The sequence below is a fragment of the Diuraphis noxia genome, unplaced genomic scaffold (assembly GCF_037042655.1).
Source record: "Diuraphis noxia isolate RWA-SAM2 unplaced genomic scaffold, SU_Dnox_SAM2 contig0004, whole genome shotgun sequence".
Classification (NCBI taxonomy): Eukaryota; Metazoa; Arthropoda; class Insecta; order Hemiptera; family Aphididae; genus Diuraphis; species Diuraphis noxia.
In genome coordinates this window covers 26,718,387-26,730,994 of record NW_028301714.1, presented here as the reverse complement: position 1 = coordinate 26,730,994, position 12,608 = coordinate 26,718,387, and the positions used below count along the sequence as shown (strand labels likewise).

The following is a 12,608-nucleotide window of genomic DNA, read 5'->3' as shown; positions in this document are numbered from 1 at the left end:
CAGCCGCGGTTGAATTCCTCGGCGGCCTACAAGACAGAAACGAGAGGATTGTGTCCGCGACCGTCAGCTGGTGGGGAGGTGGCGGAGGGGGCCACGTCGTAGAAAGTGGTCGAGCTCAGAACATAATATAATGTATTATTATCTGCGCAATTTAATAATAATAATAATAAAAGTAGTGGTAGGTACCTTGGATACCTACCATAACCGGTGAGGTGGACCTGCGGCGGGGCCATACGACAACAACAATAATAATAATATTCAACATGGCCGACGACGCGGCGTGCATTCGGCGCGCGGTGTTTGCAGCTTAGTAGTCCGCGATACGCGCGCCCGAGTCGACGTCTGTCAGCCGGAATTCGCGTAAAAATTGTGAACAAGTGATAATATTATACTGTGTTTTTGATAGTTATTTTTTAAAATTTTATTCCGATACGGTGTTTGCCGCCGTGATTATAAGTTCGGTTCACGAGTCACCGACGCGCCGGCAGCGGGCCGTTTTCTTTGGCGTTTTCGATGGTCGTCGCCGTCACGGTTATGATGCGCCGGCCGACGACGACGGTGATGCACCACCTACGGACGAGTTCGGCCGGCCGAGCGCGATGAAGTTCACCGCTTGGATCCCGGCCGCGGCCGTCATACTGGTCGCCCTGTGCGCTCCTCGGCCAGGTTAGTAATAATACTCACCCCCCGACTAATGTACTATACTATACGTCAGCTATGCCTACACTCGAGTCGACCTCCCACCGGTTAGGTTTAGGTTAGGACCACACCGAAAATAACGTTTTCGATGACTTTGCTCATCACTGACATCGCTCACTTGCATGTGGTGTAATTGTTGTAGGTGAGATTATTACGACACAATGATACAGAAGTATTATATATATATATATATTATCATTATGTTTTTTGGCTAGTTTTCAAGGGGCGGGGAGTGTGTGCTAAGACATTAAGTATGAGGTATTGGGAAATTCGTTGAATATAGAAAACTTTGAGCTCTTATTCAACGTAGATTATACCACGTTTACCCGCTTTATTATAACAATATATTAATATATAGTTAGCTGATACAGTGATACTCTATTGCATTTCCGTGATAAAATAAATGACTCCAGTGGATTTACCCTGCCTTGAATGTAAACTATGCACATATTTTTAACACTGTCTATAATTATATCCTACTATTTTAATAACTATTTATATATGTATATTACAACCAACAACCCAAAACAAACATACAAATGTTCGTTTTTCGAAAGCTCCTGCAATTTTGAAAAAAAATTCTTAGCAGTAAATCCCTATATGATGGTACTGTTTTACTTGTGTTAGGTACGAAAATATCATATAAATATCGAAGCTCTAGCTATCATAGTTTTAGCTGTATAATTAGTCAGTCAAACATCTTTCATACCTACGGATATGATATAGAAAACTCTGAAACTCACCTTACATACCACATATTATAGCCACAAAAAGGGGTTCAGAAAAGTTTTTAATTATTTCTTGTACACCTATAAAAAGTGCCTCTGAGTTTCGACAAGTCATGTACACATAAACATCACAATGACTACATTAGGACACCAATGGTTGAACCGATACACCTATAATAACTATAATATAATATAGGACACTCCAAAAGCACGTCTTCCACGAAGACCTCGCAGCGGGACAATATGAAATCGGCACGATAGATCATATTGTTTTTAATAATGTACTCCTTATGGTTTTTTCGACTACTATTAGGTACCTATTATTATACACGACAGTCGGTGAGGTCAAGGCGATGGCAGTAGGTATAGGTGTTTATATTTTCCATTCCAAGCTCTTTCCTCAAAACACATATTTTATCTATTGTTATAGACTTTGGGGTTTGCGTAACGTCACCCGCGTAGACAGTCCTCGTACTCGTTACACAATAACATGTTATTCCAAATTCTAACCCATATACATAATTTATTAGGTACCTGGTTCACGTATCTATGACATGATTTATCAACTACTTAATTCTGTTAAATGTTAAAAAATCTCTACCGAACTCCGTCGAACGAAAAATTCGACTTGTCACTACATTATATTTTCATGATAGCAACTGTAAAGAAATTAATGACTGTAATTATACGGAAGTAAAAGAATTATCAAAATAAAATATTTAGGATTGATTTATGATAGTAAACTAAATTGAAAACACCATATTATTGAACATTTAACTGAATTAGTAAGGACATTTTTCAATATCTTTAAAATACTTATATTACCATATAAATGCTAATATATTAAGGACAGTATATTTTTCATTAGTAAATTATAATATTTTATATGGTATAAACATATGGAGTTGTACTTACTTTAAAACAATATATCTTAAAAATGTCTTATCTCATCCATGGACAGCGCGAGGGGGGGGGGGGGCAGTTGCCCCGGGCTCCGCGATTTTAAAATTATAATCAAGGCCCCGCAGTTCTTAAATGATATTTTATACTGTTCAGAGATTAGTTAGTTTGGATAATATGTAATGTGGCTGTCATTTATTTTGCCCGAGGCCCCGCAAATCCTAGCGCCGCTCCTGATCTCATCCCAACTAGCGTAAGATTTAAACTGTTTAATGTTACTAATCTTGAAGGTTGAAATACTTTATAGAAATCACCTTTTATTATTGTTTTATAAAATTATAAATATCAGCATCTAATAAATAAAACAATACATAATTTTAATACTAGAATAAAAGTAAAAAGTAATGCAAGTTCCACTGCATGTATCAAACTATTTGGTAGATCAGCGATTCTCAACCGGGGGGTCGCCAACAATTTTTTTAGGGTCGCCAATTCATGTGGGAAAAAAATGTTTCACTTAGAATCTTATAATTAATAGTAAGTGTTGAAATATATATATTTTTGTTTGGATAGTCCAGGTACCAGATCTACCAGGTAGATGATCCCTTTAAACATTAGTGTTGTGTTGTGTAATACAAAATTAATATTGGTTTTTTTCCAAAATTGACTAAATTTAAGATGTTTATTATTAAAAATTTTAATTAATTAATTCTATAAATGTATTAAATGATATGTATTAAATTAGGCAAGATAAAATGTTTAAAACTATAAACACATTTTTTTCAACACAGTTCTATTACTTTTTTATAATTTATCTTTATTGTAATATTAAAGACTCGTCTAGCATATAAAACAAGTTCACTTAGTGGATCAGAAAGTACTTTGTAAAAAATGCACTATGTACCTATTTAAATATTTCTGAAATTAAGTTCTATTATTGTCTAACCTTGACCAATATATGAATGCCTCAATGAGCTTGTTTATTTTTTATAGTGCATAGATCAGATTTTTTCCACTGGTAGTAGGCCTCAATAAAAGTTATGTATATGCGTAAAGCATCATATTGGAATCACTATCCAATCCTAACTAGAAAACATAGATATCTACCATATATAATATTATTATTATTATTATTATATTGTATATCGTACTAAAAACCGGAATCACCGCAAAACGCAAAACATGTTCTAACTTGTTCGTTCTCAGAATGGTCTAAGTCCGGACATTTTGGAAATGGTTATTCGAGAAAAAATACCTATTTTTAACTATAAAAACTAGTTGTGGTCAATCAATAAGACGACTACAAGCAATGAAAGTCACATTGAACAGAATATACTTTGGTGGTTTAATAACTAAATAGTAGGAATCTCTGATACCTGTAATCAATTTGATAAAACTCATGGTCTATTGACGTTTCTATACGATAAGTATTGAGAATTGTCTATTTATTTGATAAAATGCTTGTTTATGTTCCTTAAAAAACTTGATAACCCACTTTTATGATTTTCTGTGAATCCAATATGATGAGAAATTAATCCCTAACAAATATGATATTTTTTTTAAATTGTAAACTACGATTACAATTTTTTTTGGAAATCAGTCTATAAAATGAATGTTTCACCGTATACTTTTGGTCGAATTACTCAAGTAGAAAAAAAATTACGCAAGATCTGCGGATCACTTAGTGTTTATATCTTATTTCAAAAACTCTCGTAGAACTCGTGAAACTGATCATAATTTATACGGACCTAACAAAAATATATACAATTAATATTAATCAGCCATCGCGTACGTTTTATTCGAAAGTAAACGAATATATTATAATGGTAATAGTCACCGATTTGTATTTGGCATACACGCATGTCTCACAATACCTATATATTTCTACATTTTGATTTCATCGATTTTATGAACCTATTGTACAGTCACATTCAACGTTGTACACTAAAATCATTTTATGCTATTAAATATATAAATACCAACTCTATGATAATTTATTATTGTTATTTTTTTAAGAAACAAGTGTTGATATGAAGTGTTATATTAAAGAAATTAAATGTAAAAGTTGATTTTTCTACAGTTGAATCCTTTCTCTTTACGTCTACTCGAACGCTAAAAAAAAAGAATATAAAATATGATTTGATTTTAATTCAGAGTATAATATATACTCACAATGAATAAAACCGGTCATAATGTTTTTACACATTACTACTATTTGGACCATATAGCTTGACTCCTGTTAAACCGTTTCGATGAAAGCCTTTTGGCTATGGATCAGTTGTTATAATGTAAATTCAAATGTATAATTGTAACCAGCACAGGATTTACGCAGCGCATAATGTTTCTTCTCGATCGAATAAACATAATATTATACGTCGGTTAAGTTGCACCCCCCCCCCCCTGGAATTTGCCCAATTCACTCTAAACCTATATGCCAATATTTTTCAACTTATTTGCAACTATTTGCAACACGCTTTTTGAAATTGGCAACTCTATACTTACACCACAGTAAACTATTTTCTTTTGGGGGGACAACTTAACCAAGACCCTCGACTTTGTCCGATCCATTCAAACCCTATGCCAATATTTTGCGACTTTTTTGAAACTTTTTGTGACACGATTTTTTAAATTTACAACCCCATATTTTAACCGCTATAAATATTTTTGTGACAGGGTGTTGATTAGTAAAAAATTTCCTTGTACGTATAAATATGAACAACATAATAAACACATTTTTTTTTTAATAGTATAGTAAGTACCTAATTATATTATTATAGACTATAGTTCCTAACACTTAACAACTTATCAAAGATGAAATTTTATTTTGAAAATTTTATAAAAAAAACTGTACTCAAAAAGAATATTTATTTAATAAAAAATGCAAGCCTGGGCATAAACGCGTTAAAAAGTTAAAACGTTAAAAGTTAAGTTAATTTTAACTTTTAGCTTAACATTTTAAAATTTAATTTTCATAAACTTAATTTTTAACTTAACTTATTTGAATTGATATAAACTTATTAAATAACGAGTTACTTTTAATCAAATTCAAGTTAAGTTAATTTATAAATAATTAAATAATAAATATAATGAAGTATAAAGTTGGCTATATTCTCTAACAGTTTTAGACTTTTAGTTTCCTGAAAAAGTATTCAGAGTACATTCTTAAATACCATGTTATTTTTATTTAATAATTTAAAAAAAATGTATAATACTTGTCTGTATTAGTGTATTAATAAATCAAAGGATTGTATTTGTTTCGGCATTTTCAATTTTGTATTTTTTTCATACCTACTACATAATTTTATTAATTCAATACCTATGTATAGAAAAGCTATTGGCTATTTCCTGTGGTCAATAATATTTATGATTTTTTTTATTTATATGGATATTATACAAAAAAAAAAAAAACTTAACTTAACTTAAGTTAATAAGTTAATTGAAAATGTTCATAAAACTTTTAACTTAACTGAGTTAAAAAAAGAATTAGGTTAACTATTAACTTTAAACTTTTTTAAATGTTTTCCATTAACTTAACTTAACTCAGTTAAAAATTATCATTAACTTACCCAGGCTTGAAAAAATGTTAATGAAAAAAAATCTATATTCTATAAAGCATGTTTCTTTGAATACAAAATCTGAATATCTTTATTTAATAAAAATTATAAGTTGCAAAATATTGGCATAGGTTTGGAGTGAATTGAGCAAAGTCAGTCAGGGGGCAAACTTCACAGACGTTAATATTATTATGATTGGTGTGTACACGTGAAAATCACGATAAGATGTATAACAAAGTATTTTGGCTAATCGAAAAAAAGAGTCATAATGGACAACATCGCGATTATATTATGATGGCGTTTCAATAAATATAATATTATAATTTTTGTAATTAAGTACATACAGCTAATTGATAAAACGTATTGCGGAAAATCTGCAGTTTGATGCGCCATCGCCACAGAGAATTAGGTATAATAATAATTAATATATAGATATTTATTATACCATCGAACAACACTGTATAATATGATAATTTATATGAACCAATGATGAGGGTCGAATTTTTTTAATAAGATATTTTAATAAAAATTAATATCAAAGTATTTTAAAAGTTAAAAAATAAAAAGTTTATTCGATGGAAAAAATATTTAGCCGTGTATCCGGGTTACCAATATTCGTAGTAGATTTCCGTTGAATATACGGATACATAATATTGTTGCAGACGATGTAGATGTGAGTACGACAACATATACGTTGTCAAGGTGAACGTGCTAAATGGAGAGTCCGGTGTATGTATAATATTATAATAATGTAATTTTATAATCTTATACAATCGTTGGCGGACTTCGCGTTGCGGAACAATTGGTGGGGGGTTGTTGGGTAGGCGCCGATATAGGAGGGTTATTGCTTTCAAACTAATCGCATTATTTAACTGTCGAAGGATAATACGTAGGAACGTCGTTTCGAATTCAAACGTCATAATACAAACTTACACAATATTTGTCTGCCGGGATACCTACATATATGCTGTTGCTTATTGACAGCCGTGAATGTTGCGTGTTACGGTGTATAGGAATGACGGGCGTGCTGACATACTATTTGACACGCCGATTGCAAAAATGTCAAATGTATTACCTCTGCAAATTTCAATGTGCGTGGTTTACTGGTATGTCATGTGTGTGTGGGAAGGGGAAATCATAGCGCCGGGACAAGAAAATTCGGTTGAGCGAGACGTATTGTATTGCTTTGTATGACGGCCGAAATTTCCCATTTCCTCGAGTTTCGGATATGAGTCATTCCTCGGAGTATGAAATATTGACTGGATAATTAATATTTTGTTTGTCAAATGCTTTAGTGGTCTTTATACATTTTGTAGATCTTATTTTCGTTCATACCAAAATTAATTGAATCATTTTTTAGTAAGAGCCGACCATTCTAACTCTCTAGATGTCGATTACAGTTAATATTTTTATTTTTTTTGTAACTTACCTACCTAGGTACTAAAAGTTATTTGATTTTATGGATTTTATATAACAAATTTTCAGGTTTGTACCTAATTGGTATATAATTTTCATAATTAATAGAATAGATAATATACTTATATATAATATGTACATTATACAGCTTAACCGTGTTTCAATTTAATTATTAAATTACTTAAATACACTCTCACTTTTATATAAATCGATTTGGGAAATTATTTAAAAAAATTGCGAGTTTTATATTACTGTTGATTTTAGATTCTGAGCGGAGCGAGGAATGTATTGATTTTACCATGATGTGTGTTTTTTTCTACATTAATTTTTTTTTGTGTCTGTCATTAAGTTTTGGGGCAGTAAAAGTACTTCGATTTTCGACTTCAGTACCTCGTTCGATCAGAAAGTGAATCTAGTTAGTACTTGTCGGGAGGGTCAAAAGTAATTCTCAATATTTTTCTAAATTATCGTGATAATTAAACTAAAAATTAAGGGAAAACGGTAAATTTTACGCACAATCAGTTTTCGACAAAATCGGTTTTGGTTTTGATGTAGCTCTAAAAAAAATGATTGCAAATACTTGAAATTTTCAGTGAATTTTTATATAGAAATTTTCTATATTCGATAAAATTTTCAAAATATTTTGATTTATTTTGAGCTGTTTACTAACATTTTAATTTTTCAACTTTTTTAGTCTTTTTTCTATAAATATCGATAAAAATTTATTTGTTGGGTAGAAAAGCTTGAAAATTTAATTCAAGACACCTAACACATTGTTACAATAGCAGTTGAAAAGTATTAAAAATACATAGGCACGATTTTTTTACAAGCATTTAAAGTTTGAATTTTGACTAAATACGTAAAAATTACGCCAATCCGCAAATTACTTTAAGCTAGAAATATTCATGACATTTTCTTTTTAAATCTAAGATTTGAAAATTTTTAATAATCTATATTAAATCCTAGACAGATAAACCGTCTCCACTAACCTAACTTTGATAATCGTCTACTGTTGTCACTTAGCCATAGCAGTCCGTAGTCGATCATCGACTTCCGGCTATAGCCGACATCATATTATTATAACAACTATAATATAGTAGGCTGTACGTGCATTGCTTAATTAACGAACGGAGCGACATTATCTTATACACTTTATTATATACAATAATACATACATAGGTATGGTTGACGCGGACGATTGCAGGACTGTTTAACCGCTCCAGCAGCTATAGCGTTCGTTCTCGGCAGGTATGTTTGGTATATATTATTGTCAGTGGTGTAATTTTATAGGTCGTATATACAGGCATGTGCCGAGTACAAAATAATATGAGTATACGATTTAATAAGTCGCGTTTCACGCCGGTTTCGAAGAATGATGAAACGATCGTAAAATAACGTTCTCGACGTATACCGCAATATCCATCGTCTAAGCGCAATTATTATTGTCGTGATGGAAACGCTATCGCTTACGATGTCATTCATCTCAAACGATCGCGAGCTTACCTTTGAGACGTACGCGATGCGTCGATATGATGATAATATTATGGTGAATATCGGGACAAAGTGTGCTTCAGCTGTGTATAATACTGTCATATATCTTGATAATAATATTTACAATAATAATATTGAATAGCAAGCGTATGAATGCATTATAGGTAATCAAGTATTCAGACTTCAATTATTATTATTATAGTTGTAGCCGACGTTGCCGTAATATTTTTTCGTTGCAGTGGCAATGGAATATTTTCGTGTTTTAACACTCTGTATGAAAACGCGGTTCGATCCAGCTGACACTATAACAGTATTTTATTATAATTATATTATTTCGTTACAAAATGTAATTCTAATGAACGATATATATTTATTATTAGTTACTATATTGAATATATTACTCATTATGATATAATTTATTCATTAATATTATAATGTAACGTAAAATGACCCCGTACAACAATATATTGTGTTTTTCCGGATATCATATAATATCCCGGCTCCCATCGGGAAACAATTTGCAAAAATATAATACATTTTGAAAGTTTCGCGTCATCGTCGAATCGTTTTCTAGACACATTATCGTCAAAATAATAGATCGACAACACATAAAATAGTTCCTGTATACTTGAATAAACGTCACGGATTAAGGTGAACACGATGTAAATATTATTATTAGGTATATTGGTATATTGTAATTGGGACGTGTGGATTATCTAAGAAACTGAAGAAAAAAAATTGTGTCCGACGCGAGCTCGTTTTGAACACGAATTCAAGGGCGGAAACTAGTGGGTACTAATATTATATAATATTACACCTATGTATTATATTTCTTTCAGTATAGATAGCGTTTAATTTTTTTAACGATTAACATTAACACGAGACGTCGGGGCCACGTAGGTACATATTCATTAGCGATTAGTCATAATTATACTCGTCAAACAAGGAATAAGGGTGTGAATGAATATAGGTATCGATCTTACGGGAAATGGAACTATTTTTATTGCAATTTTAGTCTATCTGCAAAGCTGTCAGACCATTCGCAATCCGTCGCAACGCCCTACTGCAGTGTAATATAGCACCAGCAAAAACTGCAATAACACATTTAATCATATTTCTTGTCTGAATAAAAATAAAAAAATCGTCAAAACGACGTCATTAGGTAGTTTATTCGGTAGTTCATGATATAACTTATTATTTCAAAAACGCATTAATATGATTATTAAGTATACAATAACAAAACAACTAACAGTAGGTTACTATTCCGATAGTAACAGGCTTAGAAATAAATAAAAATGTATAATATACAACTTTTCTATTCTAAACAGTTTATTTTGCACCAAAAATTTAAGTTAAAATGCAAGAGCTCGATAGTCTATAAACACTTGCTTATTTTTAGATAAATATTTTAGATAAAATAATTATAAAAACTAAAAATATCAAGAAAAAATGAATTATAAAATATATTTGTTAATATAAAAATGTATGTTAATATTAATATATAACATAAATATTTGAAAGTACCTAACTGAATAAATACATATTATTTTCAAAATAAGTATTTAATATATTTTATAATATTAGGTATAATATGTACCTTTTCTATGCTCTCAACTGTTATGCGTATATTAAGTATTTGGATAATGAGTATATCAAAGTAGGTTCACTTCCTTTATACATATAATATATTAATTGTCACAGATGATCTGTTATTAGTTACATGAAACACGTATCGTTTTGTCCTAGATTGAAGATCTATGTATGAATCTTTACCACTTTTTGATCGTTTTATACCTACGTTTGCGATTCTAAAAAACATCTTAGGAATTAAGATATGACAGAAATATGTATGCCTCTTATGGAAACGAAATCGATCGACATTCTCTATTATCGGTCATCGATGTCTGACCGGACTGTGACTACAGAATAGGTTTCACCTATTCTATTCTGTGACCGTCAATAACATTGTGTGATATTATTATTAACTATAAATTAAACTACCTATACGCATATATACGTAGTTAGCCAACTTTATAGAAAAGGTTAACGGTTAACTATTCCTAAATAGGTATAATTAATTCAGCTTATTTTCAACAGTCGACTCTGTAAATAGAACGAGCGAATTATATAATAACATATTATTAAGTACGCAATTAGGGGTTGTGAACGTGGTACTCGAATTCACCACCAAAAATCAAGCAAACCCTATAACGTGGTACATTATGTAAATAATACATTGTTATAGGTATAAATATATAATAAATAAATTCAACCACCTGTATGAAGAAAATTGAAAAGAGCATGAAATCGAATTGAGAGAGAGGGGGGGATTAATAAATATGTCTAAATTATATAAGTACACTTACAATATTATTTTATCATATACCTGATCAACATAATATAATCGGCAAGCGAGCCCCACTGTTTTAATAACTAAAATTATACGTCCATCGCCCATAAAATGTGACAATATCATTATATTTTGTATAATGCAACAAAATATAGTGGAAAAGTGGGAGAGTATTGGCTATATTTCCCGGGTTACTGTTTCAGGTTTCCGGATATACGAAAAAATCCCGATGACGAACGCTAGCTATATCTAACGTAATAAATAATAATCGACCACCATACTTGCGTTTTCTCGGACGGAATTTTGTTTTTTATACATTACATTATAATATATAATTATAACGATCGTCATTATTTTATCTCTATAGTTATTACGTAACTACCGTTATAGGCGCGTTTTCGATTCCACGACGGCGTATATGCAGTGCATATAATATCATACACGCACAGCTATTATGTACATGTCGCCATGCATTGTTCTCTCCACGAACAGCTCTTTGCTGAAGCAGTTGGGTCACGGTAAAATTTCCTGAAACGAAACACTATATTCAGCGCACATACATGGTTATGACACTGCCTGTAATAATATAGGACATTTTTTAAGGAATTTTTTTTTACGTAACCGACGGACGGACTCGTTTCCTGGCGGTCCGTGGTATACTGCAGCGTGTGTCATATTCGGCGATATTAGTAGGTAGTTGAGTAGTGCACATTATAGTCGATTTAATAACGATATAATTCTAGTATTATGGTTTCATATCGATTAATATATTATATGAATCGCTGGTTAACTGAGGGGCAGCGAACTGGTATTTTATAGAGTGCATGGCTAAAAATGATAAACGATCCTCCGTTTCAGCGGCCTATCAGTTTATCTTCGTCGTTAAATTTCCAAATATTTTTAACGTAAAACGTTGTCATGATTTTTTAAGTGTATTGACTTATTGTACAAGCAAAACCTCTCTATTTGTTTGCATAAACTCGTTTTTTTCTTTTGTCAAAAACCACACAACTATTTACACTACAAATGTGTGTACATATATATTTTTAGTCCCTACTATATATATATATTCCATTGATAATATAATATGGTGTATCTGGAAGCTTTATAATATAATAATTGACAGTAATTTTTTTACTGAAATTACATTTAAAATTTTAAATGTACAATAATAAACAATATAATATTCCAGGTAAACCCGCTGTTAGGCATATTGTAGAGTCGAGAAAAAAACGTCAGTCGCACAAACTATACAGAAAACATAATTTTGTTGTTATTATTAGGCTATGGAAATATACAATGTGAAAGTAACTTGCGCTGCGCGTTTCTCAATCAGAAAGCATAACATCGGCCTTATACATATAGATTGTATATAGATATTGTGTGTATGTGTTTGTGTTAGGTAGTGTGATATGTTCGTGAATGTGTTCACTAATTAAGTATTATAACTTATAAGTATATGCGTTTACC

The 12,608-nt window shown here is 31.3% G+C and overlaps 1 protein-coding gene across 1 annotated transcript in view; it reads left to right on the top strand.

The window, feature by feature from the left end:
- Positions 1-302: 302 nt before the first annotated feature.
- Cad96Ca (tyrosine kinase receptor Cad96Ca) overlaps positions 303-12,608 on the top strand; it is a 29,995-nt gene continuing 17,689 nt past the window's right edge. The window contains exon 1 of the mRNA XM_015515109.2: positions 303-666. Coding sequence (XP_015370595.2) covers positions 600-666 — 67 coding nt within the window. The 5' untranslated portion in view covers positions 303-599. The remainder of the gene's footprint in view (positions 667-12,608) is intronic.